Source organism: Anser cygnoides, chromosome 1 (genome assembly GCF_040182565.1).
Source record: "Anser cygnoides isolate HZ-2024a breed goose chromosome 1, Taihu_goose_T2T_genome, whole genome shotgun sequence".
Lineage (NCBI taxonomy): Eukaryota > Metazoa > Chordata > Aves > Anseriformes > Anatidae > Anser > Anser cygnoides.
In genome coordinates, this window is record NC_089873.1 from 46,423,106 (window position 1) to 46,446,656 (window position 23,551).

Below are 23,551 nucleotides of genomic sequence, written 5' to 3' on the forward strand. Positions count from 1 at the left end.
GGGGAATGTTTTTACAAAACAGACTGGAATCCCCCTTGTCACACCAAGAGCCAGCCTTCCAATCTACCAAGCAACTGCAGTGGTCTCCAGCTGGTGATGTGAGCACAGTGAGCTTCAGAGATCCAGATCAGAAGTGTACATTTCCACTAGCAATAGCAAAAGAACACCAAGCGAACCATGTCTTTTTGCATAACTCCTGACAAACAGCTCATTTCCTACACCTACGGAGCTGCACTCCTCATGACTGCAAACTTGACAGAGCAACACAGCTCTAATCAATTTTAAATCAGTGTTTATAATCTTAAAGCTCTGGTGTACCACATACACCAAAGGAGGAACTAGAGATATCAAATAAAGGGATGGAGACATAATTAGCTCCCAGTATCAAAGTATTTGACACGAGGAGCAATAAACTGCAAAGTTTTCCATCTTTTCCTGTTTGAAGTCATCAGTGCATTCATGAAAGTATGAAATTATGAATTCTAAGCCACTGCAAACCAACCCAGAACAACTGGATTTCAGCACTTAAGACTTTCCTGTTCAAGAAAAAGGCAATAGTTATGAACCCCACCAATGCCCAGACCCAGAAACAGAGTGGACAAAGAGAACGTTAGCATGTCAAGGACTCTCAAGTTTGAGATCAGGACCATGGTTTTCATTGCAGGGTACCATCAAGTACATCACTACTGTACTGAAACCTTACTCTCTCATCTACTACCATGGACCGAAAGCTGGCATATGGGAAGGCTGTCCTCCCTTAAGAGATAGAGACAGGGTAGGAATGGGGATGCTGTCATCCACAGCAAAAAAACACGAAGAGGGAATTGGAGCTACTTGCTACCTTTCAACTTCTACCTGATCCACACCTTTCTTCCTTTACTCTTCTCTCTCGTATCAGCTCCAGCCAAGGATGATGCTTCTAAGCATCTGATCTTAGATGTCTCATACTTGATCAATTTATGCCATACACAGAACTGAACACTGGCTTCCTTCAAAGCACTGGCAAACTTGTGAGCCTGACAAAGCAGCATATCCTGAAAGCCAGGTTCAGAGCAAGGGCTGGTTTCTGGGAAATAAGCGATGAAAACACAAATTGAGATCACTATGTAGCATCAAAACCCCGGATTTGGGCATGGGCTTAGTGTATTTTCAGAAGTAAAGGCTAACTTTAGAGATATCTAGCCTGTCAGTTTTTCCTAACAACTTTCATTCTTTTGTACAGGAAATATATGATCACATTTCAAGGCAACCACTTGTGGACAGCAACCACGATAAGAAATAAACTCAAAATTACATTGTATAAACTATGTTTCAAACAAAATATAAAGTGAAAGTTTTCCACACAAGTTATTATTTTATAGAAATTGAAAATAATCATCCAACACCAAAATATGAAAAGTTCTTTTATTTCTATAGGCAACCTCATTCACAGTACAAAGTGATATGAATTTCTCAAAACTGTCACTGTACCTTTTACATTTTTTAAGTAACTGATTTAAAAGTTGATACAAGAATAAATTTGTTTCTGAAGAGCTGTCCATTAAGTTGGAGATACACTAATGCCATGCTATGACAGTTCTAATTATGAATCACAGCTGACACTACAGTAACACCACTTTATACATGAGAATTTTCATGTTTTACAATCAAAACATAGAATTGCCACTAGTACAGAGACTGTACAATTAGACAAAAACAAATATTAAATATTTTGCACAAGGCCTGAGTTCACTATAACACATTTTGATTTACAACTTCATATCAGAAATCTGTACAGCAGTTAGAACTGTTTCAGAGAACTTAAAGACAATACAACTTCAGGGGCTTGCTTATATGTTCAGTTGATACAGGTGTGAGGCCTGGAAGGCAAGAGGATTTGGTGTATGAATCCCAGGTTTTACTGCCCTGTGTACTTTCCTTGTACAGCAGTCAAAACCTAGTGGAAAGATAGGTACGAAGCAGGACCTCACTTGAAAATCAGCTAAATCATCTGAAATTCTCCAGATAGTTTTCCTCACAGCTATTTCAGAATAAAAGTTCACAATGAGTATATAAAATGCAGCATTTCTCTTAACAAAGAACAAAAAAGGGTCACATATACAACAGGATATTTCTGTATTCCCCTTCCCTACATTTCTTTAATTGGAAATGGCACAAATTAGTCATATCACTCCCCCCCATAAAAAACTCATCAAAAAACAAAAACCACTGCAGAGTCCAAAAATTTCGTCTATAATGAGAGACCCAGTTTTCATAAACTTACCTTTTAAAAACCATACTCTTTTGCTCAAGTCATGTAGATGTAAGTGGACTAAACAATATGAATTTATAATACTTAACAGAAGTATCATATAATTGCTTGCCTGTATGGAAGTCTTGTGGGATTTGATTTAAATCTAACTTCTCATTTAATCTTTGCTCTCACGGTGCAATAGAGCTTCAAAATCTGTAATCCTGCAGTCCAAATACACACCTACCTACCTACAGACATATACACAACAGGGATTACAGTAAAAAAAGAATTTTTTCTAACTTTAGGAGGCCACTGGGATATTTCTGGAAGTTCCAAATCAATCTGAAAGAGATATTGCTAACAAAGCTTTACAGGAAAGAAATGTTTTAAATAATAATGCTCGAAACATTGCACACCCATGCATTCAAAAATTCAGCATTCTACTTGGGAGTACTCAACATCTGGGTAGACCTCTAAGGACACAACTTCCCTAAGCCATTTCTAATTCACATCACTACTGAGAAAGGCAGACATACAATCTTCATTAAAACAAACTAGGACACTCTACCCATGTTCCCAGTAAAATTTCTCTTCGTCTCCCAGATAGTTGGTGGACTCCATTACCTTTCAAAAGACTGGTACTGCTGTCCTCTTTACATATGCAGGTTCCACAGACTGTTTTCTGCCTGATCCATACCATTTGTACGAAAAGAAACAGAAAACCTGCTCCTTCCTCCATCCTTGAAATGACACTCATAGCATTTCACTCCCATTTCTCTCCTCTTGAGAAAGGCAGGCCTACAGGCTTTTAAGCTACTCAGTTAAGTCAATAGTTTCAAGGTTCCTCTCCAACAGCCCCAGCAGAACAGGTTTTTGAAGCCTCTTTAGTACAATCCTCGCATCTACAGGATTAGTTTTCTAAGACTGGGTTTTCATAGAATGCTTCAGAGACTTTTAAACTTAAAAAAAAAAATACAAAAACAGTGAGCTAACAATTCTAATACGGAAAAGACTGTCTTGCTTGGTACAAGAGTATTCATTTAGCATACAACAGAACAGCCAAAGCACCATTAATGCTTATGCTTAAAATGTGCAGATATTTCCACTTCTTCTCTTTGCATTTCTCCTTTTGTAGTAAATAGATAAATCAATTAAAGAACAGGAACTTACTCCCCTCTCCTCTTTGCTCCTCTTTTACAAATGAGCAGAAAGTGAACCAGGTGAGCTGGGCATGCACAGTGGATGTGCAGGGTGAAGGGCTGTAGTATGATGATATAACCTGCCACGTTTACATATATTATTATTCCTTTAAATTAGGTTGATATACAGTGCTGAAATTTTATGTAACAAATTTGTCAAAGCATTATAATAAATATGCATTTTATATCAGCTTACTATTTCTGTAACACAATTTGCAATTTCTTCATCATATACCATTTCAAACTTCTTTTTAAAAAAATAAGGTTAGATAGTCCCCTCTACTTCAGGCCAAACTAGATGTAACTGCTTTCCATCCAAGTCCAGAAATAGAAGGCCCCTGGAAGGCCCACAATTTATAACATAGTTCCTTCCTCCTACTCTTACCCAAACAATGAACTGGATCTGAAGTACGGCTGTTGCTTTCAGACAGAGGTGTTCACTTTGGCCACAACATAAGTCTTTCAGCTTCAGAGCCACAGAATGATGACATGCAAGGGGAAAGATGATCTGGACAAGGCTTCCTAGAGAAAAGCTATTGTAGCAGGCACTAAGTGGCATACGGCCTTGGTGACTTACTTCTTGCAACTGCTCTTCTCTCTAAGTTAAGCAGAAATAATTGGAGAAGTTCACAAATATATAGCTTCCTGACACACTAAATAGGAAGTACCTGCATGGAAGAGGGATGCAACCCTCTGATTTTAACTGAAATTACTTTTCCTTTTGTATTTTTAAATAACTGAAAAGAAAAACTGCTATTGTTTTCATAAGCTCCCTTTTCAGTTTTTTTTGTAGCTATTCTTCTACTCTGATCATTCTGAAAATTGTGACAGAAATCAAAACTATGTTCTGAAATACAAAATAGAAAACATTTCATATTACTTGAGCAAGATAAAAATATTATTCCAACACATTAGCACTGCATGTAAGAATTTCTCTTACTTTTAACTTGTACTTTTTTTGGCTTTTTTACAAAATACTTTATATTCTCCAGCGGCCCATGCCAAAAGTACATGCCCCAAACCCCGGAGTTTAGGAGTCTAGTATACAAAATTTTATCACAATCTGATCAAATTTTTTCAGTTAACTTTCCCTCCATAGCTGCTTTCCCTCCATAACTTAAACCTAAATCCAGTTCTGAAAGCTTCTCACAAAAGAAGGATCAGGTACTGAAAACCCAAGTCATGACACTGATGTGTAAGACTGCCTTTACCATAGATATGTTAATGTAATATATTGTAGAGTCCAGAGAGATGTTATTTTTGATATAACCTTATTTTCTCAATAATTTAGAGGAATACAGATTCAAGTAATTCTTCAGTGTTGCCTTAAGATACCCTATGAAAATGTAGCTTTCTAAAGTTGACATAAAAGAAGACATTAGTGTGATTGAGAGTATAGAGTACTAGTGACTGTAAATGAACTTAAATAGTTTAACAGTTCTAGTATCGTAGTTAAGTTTACACAGATATTTTAACATAACCTAGATGTTTACCATGAATATTAACAGCACATAAGCATCACAATGTGTTAGGCATTGTTTTCTAAACCACAATTTCACTGGTCCCAGGTATTTTAAAATAATAGGACTAAGGCAGCAGCTATAATACATAAACAATTCTTTAAGAAATATGCTTAATGCTATTACCGCTTAGAACTGTGGAAATATACCAAAATACAAGTCACATTTACAGCATAAGGCCCTTTGGTTTCTTAAGCAGCAAATGAAAGAACGATTTCTTCAGTGAAAGGCTTTGAAAAATAAAGCATGTAGGCTTTCCATAAAAAAAGGTAACTAGTTCTTTCCTTCTCAAAATAGCCAGCTAGGGTCTCCGAAATATTACATAAGAAAGTTCCTGAAATTCCTAGGAAAGAAGAAATTAAAACCCAACAGTAGTATCTGACAGAGCAGAGATTCTATCATGGGCAAGCTGAACATCAGCCTTCTGGGAAGTAGAAGAAACTACTGCTTCATTTTCTGGAGAACTTTATTAAATTTGGAATAATACAATAAAAGGGATCTGAAATACCTGTGTATTTACCGTATATTCTAGAGCTTACAAATCTGTATTTGAGAACTCACTTCATAGTCATCTATCCTTCATAAGGACTTAAATTAAAACAAAATTAAAATACAATAGTTTATTCTAGGCAAGGCAATTTATGGCAGTCTGCTTTTTCACAAAACCATGTGAAACTTCTACCAGGCAGCCCTTTCTCGTCTTCCCAACAGAGCCCAAAACAACTAATCCAAGATATTTCTGTGTAACCAAACCAACTGTAAGAAGCTGGGGCAGTCAACACTTGAATTTTACAGACTTTTTTTTCTGGGAGGTTCCATAATAAGTCATATTCTTCTTCTTCACACCAGTTAGAAGCAGTATCAAGGTAACCAAAACACTGAAATGTATAGTAAACACGACCAAGTCACCACACGCATTTTAAAATCCCACTTAAGTGGTATGTGGCTTTTGCTATGGGTTTGGTAACAAGGATCTGACATTGTAAAACAGGTTGTCAATTGGAGCAAAGTTCTTCCTCTATTCCAAACTTGGACAAAATTTTATAACCACTCAATCTTGCAGTTTACTACCTCATCAATCATCTCATCAGAGAAGAAAGGCAAAATATTCTTTCTTAGCCTCTTTCACAGTTATCAGTTAGAGATATTACTATATAGCATGGCTAACAAAGCATTCTGAGGTAACATAAGAATGTACTTTCTGCAAACTGTCATAATAGCGCATAATGACAGCTAGTGTGAAATTCAGGTGACAACTTATCAAAAAAAAAGTTGAATTTAGCAGACACCAAAAAAAAATGATCCACAGGACAGGATAGCACTAAGTTGTATTTGCTAGTGTTATTACCCCCTAAGCATTTCTGTTTAAGAAACACAGTTTTGTATAAATCCAGGAGTTGATTGAATACACTTCTAAATATATTTGAAATTTTAGCTCCTTCTTTTTCAATTCAATACATGCATCCTACCTTCAGTGCTCTGAAGTTGGGTAAAGAGATGGGAATCTTTAGTACATAAGATGGCTGTGCACTTACGCAATTCCACTGCATTACCAGGTGAATGCAAGAATTAGTCTTTTTTCCAGTGCAGAATTCTACTTTGGTGGGTGGAAAGTTTCCCCAAGCCATGCTTTTACTAATCAAAAAAAGATGTTAATCAGCTTACCCATGATTCAAATTTTATCAATCTTTGAAAGAAGAAAACAAAACATTTTACCCAAAAAGATCTTTTAAGTCATTGCTAGCTGAGCTGCTGTTTGTCATCGTGTTTGCTGGTTGTGCAAAGTTCTGAGGAGCAAAGAAAGGATTACCCTGTATACCAAAGCCAGGCTGTCCTATCATGTTCATCTGAGGTCCCATGACTGAACTGCTCACACTTGGGGACCCTTGTGGGGGTACAAACTGATTAACCCACTGGTTTGACTTCTGTTGAGCCAACTGTTTCATGCTAACTTTGGGTTTTTGAGGACCAAAAAGATTATCTAAAGCAGACATATCTGGGGGTCTGTTTTGTTGTGTCAGTGGAGAGATTGCAGATGCAGCACTCATAGGACTGTAATTTGGTATATTGGCAGTTGGTACAATGTTCATCTTGGTTGTTCCTGTTGCACTTGGACCACTGAAGAAATTCTGAGTAGTGGGACCACTTCCCATACTGAATCCAGCAGTCTGAAAACCCATAGTAGTATTCAGTCCATTTGTTGTTACATTTCTCTTTGTGCTGTCAACAGGTGATGAAAATCCCATTCCAACACCCACAGAAGGGACAGACGAGAAGCTGTTTGAAGATGCCACTATAGCTTTGTTGATGGAATGGCTAGTCAGAGATGACATATTATCTATCAGTGTATCTGTCAAGTCTTTTGTCTGCAAAATATATAAAATGTAGTTAATATATAAAATGTAGTTAAATGCTTTTCCTGTATATGCACACTAGTAACAGTAGTTATCACTGCTCCCGCGGAAGTGGCATTCATTTTTCAGAAACTCTAATTTATTGCATGGAATTGGGCATCAGATGTAATTATATATAAGTGGAATTAGGTTATTTTCATTCTTTGCTACTTGGAACTAATTGTTTTGCAGTTTTTCTTTGACAACGAGGACTTTACATCAAGTACTACTTGGTATATACCAAGCACAATCTGCTTGCAAGCCCCCCATTCCTAACTCCAAGACCTTTGTGTATTTAGATAATAAAAAGCCTTCAGAGCAATTTTTTTCTTTTTTTTTTTTCTTTCCCCTATATGCTTTTTCCATATCTAAGCAATGGTCTTCAATGCCTTTAGAAACTGCTACAATTTTAGAAGTGGGAAATATTGCTAACGATACAAATGGAAGGGAGGTCAAAATTTAGTTTTTCTCAACTGTACCATTGTAGTACCAGTTGGAACAAAGATGATTCACAGGACAAAAATGCTAAATACATACAGTAGTTGAAAGAAAAAAGCATCACGGCTCCAATGGAAACAGTACAATACTTTGCTGTATCTCACCTGCTTCACTGAAGGTGTTATTGCAGTTGCTTGTGGCTTAAGAGGTGGTTGGCTTTTCAGTTTCTGTGCCTGTTCTTGTTCTTTAGCTAACTTTTGCTTCTCTTCAAGTGTAAGTGATGCCTTGAAAAGGGAAATTACTAACACTAAGTTGGACAGTATGGTTATTTATTGTTATTTTTATTTTATAAATAGCACTGTCAATTCAACAATATGTGGTAGAACAGAAAATATTACTTATATAAAACAAAGTGGATAAGCACAAAATCTCTTACTATAGATTGCTAAAAAGTACTTAAATAAATACAATATTAAAAGCACCATAATGAGAAATTCTGGGCAGATCTGAAATAAAAGGTATCACAACAAAATCATTTTAGCTTTGACTTCTTAATATTGGGCATAAGATAAAGTCTTCCCAGTTTTTGAGTTCATGTAAGTATCTGCTGGTACTCGATACAGAACTACAACCAACAGTGGAATTGAAAGGGAATTTTATTTTAAGATTGCTTAGGAAACCTTTCAGGATTTTAACTCTTCTTAATGAGGGATAAAATCATAAAAATCACACAATCGCAGAATGGTTGAGGTTGGAAAGGACCTTTAGAGGTCATCTGGTCCAACCTCCCCGCTCAAACAGGGACACTCCCCCTCCACCTAAAATTAGGGAAAGGCTTCAGGTAATTAGAAATAGAAACGATAAAACATAATCTAGGAAGGCATTTAAATAATTAATAGCCATGAAAATAATTTTATAATTGAGTATTAACTGCAAGCATAAGCTATGTCATGTCATGCTTTTTCTTTGTTTCCTGTACTGAACCATAATTTCACATATCCTAAACATAACATTAACAATCCTTAACATATTGACTGTTCTTTTTCACATAACTTTGAATTTGTGCACTAGAAATTAGTGTTGGTTACTACATGAAAATCTATTTTTGATCCTCATCTCCATTCGTGATTTTATAAAAAAAGTTGCCTGATCTACTGAAGCTTTAGTTTTACTAATATCTGTAAGGAGGAAGAAAGTGATGAAAAATTTATAATCCGAATTTGCCTACTTTGTGCAGAGCTATTTTTAAGGCAAGACTTTCACAGAAATTCAAGGATGTGATTTGAACATTTTTCAGTACACTTTCACATGTGAGTAGGCATTGCACTGTATAATACAGGAACAGTTTTTCTTTTAAAGCTTTAAATATGGTAAATATTTACACATACTCATTTTATGCAACCATACCAAACTTGTAGTAGACAGACACATATAAGAGAATTCCAGAACAACAAAAAAAAAAACATACCTTTTTCTGTTTTGATGATAACTCATTGTCTTTACTGTCAGGTCCACTAGTTAGAAGGTCCGTTCCAGTATTATTGAATACCTTGTCAATCTATTTAAGATCAAACAAACAAAATTAAGTTATGTGAAATGCTACAATTTAAGATAATGTAAATATTGACTTATTTTAAATTTTAAATTTCTATATCTAAGTAATGCAATGAAATACTGACTCTTACCTGATTACTTGTACTACTAGATCTTGCCTCTTCGGACACATTCATTTGATTAGCTATATCCAAAGATCTATACAATATCATAAAAAGATAGCTTTACAGTCACATCCACAACACTAAATCAGCAGCATAGAAAATTCTTCTGCATTTAAATAACATATAAAAAGTGCTACAACAGCACTGCCATATTTAGAATGCTTACAAGAGACTGGAAAATTATAATATTCTAATTTGTAAAGGTTTCCTAACAATCGTTTCACGTGGTTTTTAGTTCCTCCCTTTGAATGAGGTGACACAGACTTTGGGTAGCTCAAGTTAATTTGACTCAGAAACTTCAATAGTTCGAAATATTCAAATACTGCTGCCTTCTACCACTGCCACTATGTTTATGTTTCTCCAGTGTGGCTTGTGTTCTCAACAACTACAGAAAAGCAACTATCCTTGGCATATACATGTAAGGCAGAACTGTACTAGTGGAGCTGAGTATGAACTATAATAAACTGTGACTGAACAACATAAGGGTAAAGGATTTTGCTTTATAAAACCACTTATATCAAAATAACGCTATCATTCTAGGACTAATACATCTTTGCTAACAATTGCGCTTATTTGAGGTAATTCTCAACCACTGAACTAAGAATTACCTAGATTTTTATTGGTATGGCTAGTTTTCTCATATTTGCTAAAAAAGAAATTTCTGCTTACTTAGTTCATCTCTAATACACATGCACTTAATACACATGCACTTACTTCTGTTGCTCTTGCATGACATGAAGTTGCTCAAGTTTTGTTTTATGCTCTGCTTCCAATCTATTAAGCATATCTCTTATAACACAGATAAAAGAATTGAACTGTAAAAGAAACATACAAGAAGTTTGGATTTTGCAGTGACAGAATTCAGACGTGTAACTTAAAAGGCAGTATCTCATAAAACTTACAGTATATGATGTGAGATAAACTACAGGCTTTTAAATTATTTATAACCCAGTTTCAATACCTTGTGTTAGATACTCAACTACAAGTGGAGTGTATACTGAAACAGTGAAAACAATATACTACTGAAAAAAACAGAAGTGAGATAACTCAGACAAAAAGCACAGTTGAATGCTACCAGATACGTTTCCCCTCCCCCAGAAAAATCCTATTAGGTATTCCATTTCTTAGTTATTTCATAGGAACACTGCTAAACTTTTATATTATCTGCAACATTTACATACAAAACTAAATGAAGAAACATTAAGATTGCACTTTAACTTTTAATCTGAATTATAATTATGCTAGTTGTTAACTGCTTTTTCAGGATATTTGGAAGGTGACAGTATTCACTTTGAAGTTTTATACTAGATCAGTTATCTCCACTGAGAAAATAACAAAGTTAAGCATGCAAATACAGTAATATTGGAAGCATTTGTATTACTTTAAAAAAAAAGAGACAAACAGCAATATGGTTTTTTTCCCTGTGACAACAGTTTAAATATATTCTCTGCAAATTTATCAAGTAAAAGTATGCAGAACATTTTTGTTCCTACCTGATTGAGATTAAGATTGTTCTCAATACTAAGAGGAATCAGATGCGGCAATACTTTTCCTGCAAGTTGTTCTTTGGTAATTCCCAATTTCTTATGAGTAAATGTGCATTTGTAAATACCTGACATACAATATCAAAATAGCAAAATTGTTAAGTTTAGAAAATAAAGTGAACAAACTCCAAGTTGCACTCTCCGTATATTGATCACCCGAGTGAGTACATATTGTTTCTTTGAAAATAAGAAACAAGTACTCATCCACAATATAAACACATTACAGTAAGATGTTTTGCTAACATTCAGAACAAGAGAAGACCCAAAGTAATACTTGGCAGCTATGAAACCTGGTATTACTAGTCAATGTATTGTTCAGGTCAATTATCTAAGAATATCTACCTTTGAAGAGATCACCATGAGCAAATGAGTTACCACTAACTGACAAATTGCCAAAAGAAACTAACCTGCATTAACTAAGGAAGTGTTCTTGCCTAGCAGGACAAGTGACTAGGAGTAATTATTATGCTGCTGTAACTAACAGTGATTGCATTTTACAAAGACTCTTCTTACCTAGAAGTTTGGGTCTGTGTTATACATAGGATCAGAAATCATGGGACATGTTTTATTTGTTGTGTAATCACTGAAAAAGAAACAGTGACAGGCACAAGGGATACAGCGTTAAGCGTACCGGTTCTATACAGCTTCTGAGAGGATTCCTGTGTGCTTAAATAGTTCATTTCTGGTGGCAAACACTGAACGTACTGGCACAGAAAGTGCTTCATCTGCTATGGTTTGTATTAGAACAGAGTGGTTAGCTGGCTAAAGAGGATACCACACACAAGATGCAAAGTATTATTATTCCAAAAAAAGGGGAACCCTAGTATAATGAATTGATTTCAACCCATCATTTCCAAACAGCGTTTCGCTTATCCACTGTATCCAAGTAGAATTCCAGAATACAACTGAGGTAAAAGATACACTTTCCCTCATTCTTAGATAGCAAATGCAAGCCAAAGAATCAGGGATTAAGGAAGAAAGGGCAGCTAAAATTACTACAGATAGATGCCCTCTTGCTGATTTTGAGCATGTTAAAATAGTTTTGCTGTCACATATTTGTTACTGTGATGTTACAGCTTAGCGAGGATTGCTGTCTGTATGATTCAACTGTTGCAAATGGTCTTCTGTCTACCACTTTGCTAACAGTAAGATAAATGGTCACTGTCCTCCACACCTGGCCACACAGTCACCTCTTTCTTGGCAGTGACTCTGGTCAACTGGTCTCTGCAAGCCCATTCAGGCTGTTAAAATCATACAACCTAAGTTAGCCAAGCACCAGAGCGGTACCAGAAAAGCACAACTGGGAGTGAGGTCTCCCCCTCTAGAAGTAATAAGCCATGCCAGGTTTTGTTAGCTGTTTTGTGAAACCTCACCCAGACTACATTCCATTTCAGTGCAAAGGCACTGTACGTTTGCTTAAAACCCCAACAAAATAAGTCTAACAAAACCAGCAGTGAAGAGCAATACATCTGTACAGACAATGATTTATAGCACCTGACACACGAGAGTGGTAAGAAAACCCAATAATTACACCTTAAAAGCTCCAGCAAGGTGCTCAGCATCCGAAGAAGGAAAGATTATCTACTCTTCTCAAGAAAAGAAGCTCTGTCACTCTGTTGGCCATGAAAGTGTCACAGCTTAAGAACTGCAAAGAACACTCAGAACTACGTTGGGCCTTGAAGTCTACAAAATATATATACTAGTGATATTCTAGTGATATACTAGAAGTACCAACAATACATAAAGTAACTGAACTGAGACATACTTAAGAAACAGAAACAAAGTTTTTAATAGACGTTTTTAGCAACACACTATGTAAAGATCATCAGTGATTACAAAGAATCTCTGAAATTCACAACATCAAAAGAATAAAAGAGAAAGTTGAAAATATTAATTACCTAGAATTCCCATTAGCACTGCAGGTTCCTTGGATGGAATTTGTTGTAGAAAAGGTAGAATATCATCAAGCACAAACCATTTATCTAAGTACTCCAAAATCTTCCCTAGGCAGACTAGTGAGTTTACCCGGACCTACGAAGTACGGTAACAAAATTTTAAACAAAATCTTAACTGTATTTTGCCTAAGAACACACAAAACTCAGAAGAAAGGCATTTCTGAAACTACAACCTTCAGATCTGAAATTTCAAGACAATTTAAAGCAAACTTTTGTGTTATGAAAGGAAAATATACAATTGCATATTGCTCACAAAAAATTTAGCTTTTCTACAAGAGAAACACTGTTAACATATAATACTCTGGAACACACTTTACCAATAGTTACAGTATTGTTAACAACAGTTGGCAGTTGCCAACAACACTTTAAAAATTGTTAAAGTAAACAAAAAAGTAAACTATTTTGAAAAAAAGTAAAAAAATCAAAGAAGAAATTTGGGCACATTGATGAGCTTTCATTTGAAAACACAACAGCAGAAAGAAACAATGTAATTAACACTAATGACATTTTCTGAGGACTGAGAAATAGGTAAAATTATTAGAATACTTACAGCAAGAGAAGAAGTTTGCAAACATGCATTTTTAATTCTTGGAATTAATGAATTTTTCATTGATGGGTAATCTATTAAATTGGCAAACGTGGGAATTATGTTTAGGCAAAGCTCCTATAAAAAATATTTCACGTAAGTTTAAAGAGAAAGATGCCTGTTTATTATAAAATTAGTACTAATATTACTCAAGGTCAAAATTAGTTTAAAATGTCATCTCAAGCTTTCCTCTTAAGGAAATATTCATCATGTTCAGCTATGCAGACTCACTTAAAAATATCTAGAATGATAAAACAATGACACAGATAGAACTTGGAAAAATGTATTTGAAAGAGTATTCATAAATTTGTAATAAAATACATAGATAACAAGAATATCTTGCATTACACAAAGCACCTTTACAAGAACCACAACTTCTATTACGAGGGTCATCAAAATGTAACGTTTTTCTACAAATGTCAAGCAAATTTGAGCACTATCAATAATGCTCTGCAGCAATATGATAGCAGATTGAATTATAAAAGAGCATATTTAACATACTTAAGAAACAAAGAAAAAAATTACCCAATTTCAGCCCAATCTCAAAAAATAAGAGAGACAGCAATATTAGGTATAGGTTGCAAGTAAATACCTGAATAACTGAACTGCTACTGCAGATAAATCTCAAGCCAAGTATGTAGAAACAAAAACTTCTCTCCGTAATACTGCAAAGGCTTTGCAAGGGTAAGAGTCACATCTGTTTATCCAAGTCCTTCTTTAATTAATATTGTGTTTATCTCCCCCCTCCCACTCCTGAATACCTTTGGCTAAATAGAAGTTAATTCCAGTGGAAGTTAATCCACTTCTAGTGGAAAATTCCATTTTCAAAAACAACAAAAACACCTTAGAAGTGTATAGAAAGCATAAAGAGAAAGATTAAAATGCAGATGTGTAAAAATGTCACCAGAAGTTAGTTGTACTAACATGATTTTACAGCAAAGCAGATCTTCCACGTTAACTGTCAACACAGATGTTCATATCAGTGGGACCGCAGAGTAAGGCACCTATCACTAACTGGTAAGAGCATGCATGCATGCACAGTTTCTGCAGCACAGGTAATGTGTCATAAAGGTACATCCTACTTTTTGCTATGGTACCTAGTTAGAATCCAGGATAAGAGCATTAGAACAACAGTTAAGTGGTTACTCCATGTGAAATCAGGCAGTTTTAAATAAAGGTGGCAATTGCTATACCTGGATCTGAATTGAAGGTGCTTCCAAGGCTCTATAAACCATTGGTAGAACACTGTTCTTTATTTCGTCGGGTGGAGTTTTGGTTAGAAGCAAGTCCATTTTTTGCAGGAAGATCAGTAAGATCTATGAAAAGAAGGACAGTTCAGAAGCCAAAAGTTTTAACTCCAGAAACGTATACTTACAATTTAAAGTATATTGCATCTATTATTAAAAGTTCAGAAGTTTTCTTGTAACTCAGTAAATGGTATCACTTACCATGTTGCTTGCCTGAAGGCATGGAAAACAAAAAACACTTTGACATATTATTGCATTTTATGAACAGCAAATACAAATCAAACAAAGTGTCTTCTAGACTTATATTTCTGAAATAAGTAGCCATAATGACTGAGGAGGGCGTTCTTGTTTCTATTTACAACATGGTCTTTTGTTAAAATCAACCCACAGAAATTCTTCACACACATCACTACTGAAAAATCTAAAGACCCCCAAAAACATGGATCAAATGCTGTCTTCAACGCATTTAATCATAACTCCACCTGTAAAAACCACATTCCATGCGAATCTGAAATCAAAACTGGGAACAGGTGAAATGAATTATTACAGCTACCACATGGACATAAAATAGCTTTATTCCATTTCATGTTGGTATTGTATATCATAAAATGGAAAAAAAAATAAAGCTGAAAAAACTCACATCTAGTTTGACTAAAAAGCAAAACTAGAATGGCACGTTCACAAAGTGGGATTCATCTTGCTTAGGCTTAGCCATCCAAAAGTTAGCTGCTAGTCTTATTCATCCAGACTTGGTCTCCAATACAGAGAGCTTTGCAACTCATTTCAAGGTAACCATCTGAAATAGGTGAGACAACCTCCTACTGCTGACTGGCTTCCCATTGATATCTAGGCTCCTTATAGAAAGTGGGTTGTAGTGCATGGATAAATTGTGGTAAGTGGTATTATGTTCATAATAAAAAGCCAGGTATTTCACAGGAGAAAGTGATTTCAATTTTTAAGTCTAAAAATATGTAGCTATCAGTGCTTGAAGGTCAAATAAACAGAAGCATCAGAAAGTAAAAATACAAGTGTACTAAGATGTTAATTTATAGCACTCCAGTTATTCCACACTAACTCCAAGAGTGTGATATGAACAGTTTAATTAATTATTCAATGGTAATACTATAAATTCCATCATATGAAGACACTGTGAACACTGGATAACAATTTCTTCATACTGAAATGCAGTAGCCTCCCAAGATACATTTGCTTCAAACTCAAGTGTTCTGCAAAAGCCAAGCAACAAGCTTCAAACAGATCTAAAACATCCTGAGAGGGTGTTTGGAAGAAACACTTACAGACCCTCCCCATTAGTTTAAAAAAAAACAAAAAACAACAACACAGGAACTCTAAATTTGTGCCTTGCACAGACACGATGTTGCCAATCAGACCTGGAATTCTGTTCTCTGGGACCACAAACTTTTTTTTTTGCCCCAAATTCATGGTATATTGACTTTGAAAACCTGTCCTAGACGTCTTAGAAAAACTTTCTCAAACTTTAAAGTCCATAGAAATAAAAGTGAAATGAGTCATCTAGTACACAGTGCACATTAAAAATATCAATGTATAAAAATAAAACCCATTGTGCTCCAGATATAACCTTGAGACAAACTTTTTGCAGAGAGGATGCCTCACATATCTGACGTTAAAGGTAGAAAAACACAATGTAATCTTTTAGGATGAAACAGTAGAAATGAAACATTTATTAGCTTCCTGTCAATTAGACATTTAGTTTTTTCAAGACAAAACAAAAAACCACAATGTACCAAAGAAAAAGGACACTAAGAAATTCTAATTTTCTGAGCTATTCTGAGGTAATACAGCTGTACCCTTTCTCCCCTCCCCAGAATAATGGGAGTTCTCCGATGTGGTTTTCACAGAAATAAAACATCTACTTGTTCATTCCTATGTTTAAAGCCTTTTAGTGCTTTGCAGAGAAATAACAGCAGCCAGCATTAAAGCAAGGTGAGCTAGAAGGAATGCATAGCTACCTCTTATTTGTTGAGGTGTGATGGCTAATATAGCAACAAAATTCTCAAAAATCGTCATACATAGAGTTGAAAAAAGGATGCAAATCTTTTGCTCCTTTACAGTAATTATAACTTACTACTTTTATGCATATAAACAACAATTAAAAAATATATTTTACTTGCACTGTCGCAGTACATTTGTCGAGTAAGATGGAAAAAGTTTGCAAATCTGTGCACAGCCCCCAAATAAATGATTTATTATCATAAGTAAACAGCAGTTTTAAGAGAGTTTAAGAGAGCGTCAAAGTTTGAACTTCTCCACCCCAAGATTACAGTGTTAAAGATCCAGACACGAGCAAAAAAAACATAGGTTCAGTTACCAGCAGAATATGTGCAAATATTGTACTGTACAACATGGTGGAAATCAGCCATAATAGTGATATAATGATTTAAAATATACCTTCTACAACCAACTGAAGGTAAGAGTTGAGTAGAAAACTGAATGTTTCCTTTATACTAATCTAATCTCATGTATAAATGCAAATATACCTTCAGAAAACCCAAATAAAAAGGCAGGAATAAAGGTAAATTTTCTGAAAAAATCTGTTTTGTATGAATCAAGGCTGACTGTCTGGACAATTACAGAGCAGGTTGGGCAACCTGTGTGAAGGTAAGAGAAGAGAACTAGAACAGTCATTTTTCAGAGAAGAAGCACTGAAGAGAAAATCTGTAATCTGAACCGTAATCGAAACAACTGTAACATACCTGGATTGGTTCTTGCTGCTTAAAAACAGGACCAAGATCAGGCAGAATGAGCCTGATATATTCCTCTTTGGTGCATTCCTCAGCAATTAGTAGAACATTGGGCAAAACAAAGGGTACCATATCAGGATTCACAAACTCAGAGGTCAAGCAAGGCAAAATTCGCTGAATTATAACACGCTGAGAGATAAAAACAATCATACATCAAGTTATAACATGCTGCTATTGTGCCATTTCAACAGCTTTTGTATTAACCTGATATTAATCCCCCCCCAACTCCCAAAAAGACAATTTTCAATTTTGAAAATATTTTCACAGTATAGTTAAGCTAATTTAAACTGTGCTACTTTCATTACTTTTCTGTTTGCACTCAAGACACAATTGGAGACTACAACCTATGAAGGACAATAAAAAGCTATTAAACGTACAGAAAACAGGACTTTAAATCACTTATATGAATTACGAAAACTCATTCTACACACTTGGTTTAGAAAAAAAAATAAAAACTTTTACCACCAGAAGATTTATATATCAGTTTTTCACTACCCCATCACTCACTTTTTTCTGAACATACGGAGCTACTATACTGCCCCATAGACTCCAAGTACATTCCCACTACAAGCAGGATTCAGCTGACAAAATACAGACAATTACAATGTGGAGGTCTACTGCAGAGTTAGGCAAGCTTAAATGCTTTTAAAATCAATAAAGAGAAATACGCAGCTCAAAGGCACAGTCCCTCTCCATAATTTGTTTTTAAGACAGAAAAAAAGTGAATGCACTAAAGACAATGTGGTTATCTTATCTACGCCCTATCTATGCCCAAATTCAAAATGTCAACAATTTTTGATCAAAGGGAAAAGCTAAATTAAAAAGAAGATAGCGTTAAATATGAAGTCTGAATTTTGCACTGTGTAGTTCAAAATTGAATTCAATTAAAAATAAAGAAATGTAACACGATGGTTGAGAAGTTCAGCTATTCTATTATGTATTAAACTACTTTTCCATCATTTATGCATTATGTCTTACATAAATTTGAGAATACCACAAAAAGAAAAGGAGTCAGTCTAGACAGTGTCTAGCACTACAGAGGAGAGAAGTGGAATGACAGACCCTTTGAGAGTTCTGGGTACTGCTAGTACAGCAAAGCATTTAGTCTGTTGAGGGAAGGAAGCTTTACATCCTTCAACATTAAAGTGCCATAAAGACGCTGAAGCAATCCTACATACAAATTGGGAGAAAACATGGCAAGATAACTTCAAATAGCTATGACAGCACCTGGAAACAAAGGGAAAGCCTTATAACAGGGGAGAAGATAACGTCCTTTCAAAGTGGGATGAACTACAACAGGACATGCAACCAACGATTCCTTACACATGCTATATAGCACAATTTGCCATTTCCTGTTCCCAAATTTATTGATAGTTGAGAAAAATTTCCACAAATTATTTTCTAATCTCCTCTTTTTTCCTACTGCTCTATTCTGACAACCTCATGGCAGTCCATTATGGTACAACACTACGTATTTTTAAACTATTTCAAGAAATCATACAGACATACCTTAGGCAGCTTTGGCAGAACCTTTGGTAGCCCTTTAAAAAACTGTGATTTCTGAAGGTTATCCCTTTGAAATAATGAATCAAAATACTGAAGTGTCACTGCTCCTACGTCATCAAAGAATGGTATCTAAAAATAAGAGAAAAAGTTTATGATCTGGAGGGATACAATATTGATAATACTACAAAGATTCCATACACAATCATATTTTTACCTTCTCAATGCATCACAGTAAATCTTTACAACAAAGTAGCTGCAATTAATGATTAGAAAAGTAAATTTTTACATACTAAGTACTGTAACATTCACAGATAAAGGTTGATTAAGACAATTTTCCTAGCATTTTAAAGTACACAATAACGCACATCATGTTTACATAAATTAACTTTGTATATGAAATAATAATTTGTCTACAAAAGAGGAAAAAACTTTAATACTAACAGAACATCATTCATGAAAGACTGATGCAAATGCATAATGAGGACAGGATTTATTTATTTTTGTTAAATCTAAAATCCATCCCTGAATATTCAGCTTTTGGTTGGCAGTTGAATGAAAAGAATAGAAGTGTGTCTATCCCAGACCTACACAGACCGGAATGGGATGTTCTGCATTTGAAAACTTGTATGGTTAAGAGTCCTCCTTTCTGCTAGTTCTGTTTCAGGGAGGGATATATCAAACTTCATGGTCTTGTCATGCTTAGAGAATGTCTCTCAGACCATTTAGACAACTGTTTTCACTTGAAAAATTTATGTGAATTGAAAGGATATAAAATCATATAAAGAATTTCTGCCATTAGGCAGAAAGAGAAGCTCATAGGAGTAGGGCAATAAAGAAAAAAATAAATCTGCATAGAATTCAAGCTAGTCTGAAGCGTAGACTTAAATTCTACATTCTAAATCACATACCAAAAGGAGTCTTAAGTACAGGATCGTGGCACTGTGCATAGGTTACCTTAACCTCATTTAAAATAGCAAGGCCCATGTAAAGCTCCATATTAGCTTTAGGAAGACCTTAAAGCAGCCTTCCAGTACCTAAAGGGGGCCTACAAGAAAGATGGAGAAGGCCTTTTTGCAAGGGCATGTAGTGATAGGACCACGGGTAATGGCTTTAAACTGAAAAAGGTAGATTTAGATTAGATAATAGGAAGAAATTCTTCACTATGAGGGTGGTGAGGCGCTGGCATAGGTTGCCCAGAGAAGCTGTGGATGCCCCATACCTGGAAGTGTTCAAGGCCAGGTCGGATGGGGGGCTTTGAGCAACCTGATCTAGTGGAATGTGTCCCTGCTCATGGCTGGGGGGTTGGAACTACATGATAATACACAAAAATCATAAGCCAAAAGTTAATCCTGAAATTCAGTGCTCTTTGTCATTTCATGGCTTTAAAATCCTTCCAGTACATTTTTAAAGACTAAATTTAATAAAATATGTCATAGAAAATACTGTATTGGAAAGTAACAAAATACTGTTGCACTGAATGATTATTTTAAATTCTGTTTCAGCATACACTTCTTTCATACTAACAAAGGTTAGAGTAAGGACAACTTTAGGCACCAGCTAACACTACTATTTCCCAAGTAATTCAAAAACATTTAACATTTCAACCAAAAGATTAACAAGAAGAAAAACTTTAAAATAGCTTTATTGTTTCTACAAGTCAAACACTATTTTCCCTCTTTCCTATAGCCACTGTAGTTTCCACGAACTGACCTTAGTCATTTGATCTGCATCTGGTCTGACTGCTGGAGCTACATTTAAGAGTAGCTTTACATGTTCACGCACCTCCTCTGGTATATTCTGAAGATTACTGGAGCTTAAACGGCTCAGCTGCACAAGTAATTAAAGCACATGCACCATGAAGTCAGGAAATCCTGCATATGACTATTTCCAATATACATTAGGACTATACTTTATCCTCTTGGTGGTTTCTCTACCCACACCTTTGATATCCCTCCCTCCTCCCCTTTCACAACCCATTTGCTTCTGATACCTCGGTTTTCTTTCCATTTCCCAATAGCCTACCTGTGTCAGGTCACATCCCCCTGTTCCCAACTTCTAATTGTGTTCAGGTTATTAGAAAACACAAAAGCAGTATTTTTAAAGAGGTACACATTATTATCTGAAGTCTTGTTTAGACATATTAAAATACATTACATAATATTAAAACAACGGGCACCCAAAGAAGATACAAAGGAAATTTGCACATGAATGTACATTATGCCAGCTGTTCCAATTGACTGTCTTCTGTTAATGTTCATAGCCCACAGAGAATGTAAAATAGCTGGTAATTAAATGGACACCAATTGATCAAGTCACTCTGAACTCGGCAATCTTCACCAGTCCTACACTGGTCATTCATTGCTTTCTGTTAAAACACTGTTCACCCTGACAGGTAAAGCATTTATCCTACAAGACCAGCATTCAACATGGTTACAGAGCAAACAGCTGAAAAACAAACTTTGTAGTTCATAAAGTTGGTACACGTAACTTCCTCTACACATATTTTAATTTTCCATATTTTACCAGGATTTTTTTTCCTTATTGTAAAGACAGCATGCAAAGTAAGATAACATTACTGGATTGGTTGTGGTGGAGCACTGGTATCGCGTCTAAGATATTTAAATCTGCTGTAAAACAGTCACTTTTCAAATATGAAAATCAATGTATAATATTTATAAATAGAATACCTGATCGAGTTGTCTACTAAAACTTTTATAAATATCCTGCTTGTTGACCTCAAAAATTGGTTTCCCTTTATTAAACACTGCATACATAACAGCTCCTAGGGAGTACATATCACTGGCTGTCTCACAGCTCACAGAAAGAATGTATTCTGGTGCCAGATATTCAGGATTTGGAAGACACAAGGATGGCAAGTTTGGATCCCATTCCTTACAAGGGAACTTTGGCTACGAGAGAAATAAAAAAAAGTACATTTATTACGGATTTTTATAGAATTTAAATAGGAAACTCGAGCAGCAAAAAAAGAAAAACTAATCCACTCAAATTCAATTATGCATGAAACAGAAATGGAGTAAGGCAAAACTATTAAGAATCTATGTCTGTAACTTCAAGTGATCAGCTCGCGGTTAAGTCTGAACATTAGAATTAGTAACAGTAATGTGAATGTGATAGCACTGCTGTAAAGAGGGAAACAAACTATGATAGGAATTCATTTCAGGAGATAGCAAGCACAGAATGGATGTTATAGACTAAACTATTTGGGCACATGCCTACAGGTGAGCATTCTCCTGTACATTCTGCAGGTGAGCAGAAGTGCCACAGGCACTTTCAGCTGGTCTGAGACCATCACTAGCCTATTCTGAGTCTACTGAGCCAAGTTGGCCTCTTTCTCTCTGATGACCAAAGGCATCAGTCCAGACCTGTACCATATGTTCGAGCCTGTACCGTATGTTCAAACTTTCTGCCAACAAAATAGAGGTGAACATTAAATAAATGATTCTGTATTAAAATGCAAGCTCAAGAACCTGGTTTCAGATAGAAATCTGAATTTGAAATTTAATAATGAAAATCTATCTGAAGATCTATTACCTCCTGTTCAGATGGATTTGTTGATTGGATACAAAAATCGAAGCCTGTAATTTTCCATGCTCCACTCTTATTCAAAATTATATTTTCAGGAGTAACATTTCCATGGACCATTTTAACACTGCTATGCAAAAAGGACAAGCCTTCAGAAACCTGTTAATAAAAGATTATTTCAGGTTAAATATTTCCCTAGATATGCTGTACAACATTTATAAAATTTCTGTCATGTCTACAACCTTATTTCTTGTGGTCATGGTTATATTGATGTTAACAAAGGAATTTTTTACCACTGACTTTAGACTATGTTTTAAAAATTATGTACGAAGGAAATTAAATACAGATAGGTAAGCAGCAGATGAAATTACTAACATTGATGAACTATCAATGTTGAACAAAATTTTCACCAAATAAAACCTGAAAGCTATTGTCCCTCCACAGAAAGTAAAGATTCACGAATGACACCTCTAGTACAAACATTTATATAGAATATAAAAGATTCATTCCGTTTCTTATTTTCCATGTCAGAATAAGCAAAAATAGCAGCAACTTATAGAGCATCTAGTATTCATCCTCTCAAACTTATAGTGATCAGGCCACTATCATCTCTCACTTCGCAATTATTTGATTTACTATAGACAGACAAGGTAAACTTTGTAAAATGATGATTAATACTAAATGCATAAGAAATTTTTAAATGCAAAATTGCCATACCTGAAGCAAGCCATATTTGGTCTCCACATCATAAAGTTTGTATTCTTTAATGTCAGATGGTAAAGGAGAAGGTAGATTGTCCCAGCTGCCAAGAACATTAGCTAAACTTGCACACACTGGTTCTGTACAAAATGCCAAGCAGTCTCTATAGAGAAAACAACAGAAAAAC

At 35.3% G+C, this 23,551-nt stretch overlaps 1 protein-coding gene across 2 annotated transcripts in view; it reads right to left on the bottom strand.

Annotated features, from left to right (window-relative positions):
• Positions 1-1,390: 1,390 nt before the first annotated feature.
• SCYL2 (SCY1 like pseudokinase 2) overlaps positions 1,391-23,551 on the bottom strand; it is a 37,973-nt gene continuing 15,812 nt past the window's right edge. For both annotated transcript variants that reach the window (XM_048061113.2, XM_066994536.1), the window contains exons 4-18: positions 23,383-23,527; positions 22,675-22,824; positions 21,810-22,031; positions 20,833-20,949; positions 19,126-19,251; positions 17,569-17,745; positions 14,780-14,902; positions 13,551-13,664; positions 12,944-13,076; positions 10,995-11,113; positions 10,216-10,316; positions 9,469-9,535; positions 9,252-9,341; positions 7,948-8,067; positions 1,391-7,318 (exon numbers count right to left, since the gene is read on the bottom strand). In XM_048061113.2, coding sequence (XP_047917070.2) covers positions 6,665-7,318; positions 7,948-8,067; positions 9,252-9,341; positions 9,469-9,535; positions 10,216-10,316; positions 10,995-11,113; positions 12,944-13,076; positions 13,551-13,664; positions 14,780-14,902; positions 17,569-17,745; positions 19,126-19,251; positions 20,833-20,949; positions 21,810-22,031; positions 22,675-22,824; positions 23,383-23,527 — 2,458 coding nt within the window. In that variant the 3' untranslated portion in view covers positions 1,391-6,664. The remainder of the gene's footprint in view (positions 7,319-7,947; positions 8,068-9,251; positions 9,342-9,468; positions 9,536-10,215; positions 10,317-10,994; positions 11,114-12,943; positions 13,077-13,550; positions 13,665-14,779; positions 14,903-17,568; positions 17,746-19,125; positions 19,252-20,832; positions 20,950-21,809; positions 22,032-22,674; positions 22,825-23,382; positions 23,528-23,551) is intronic.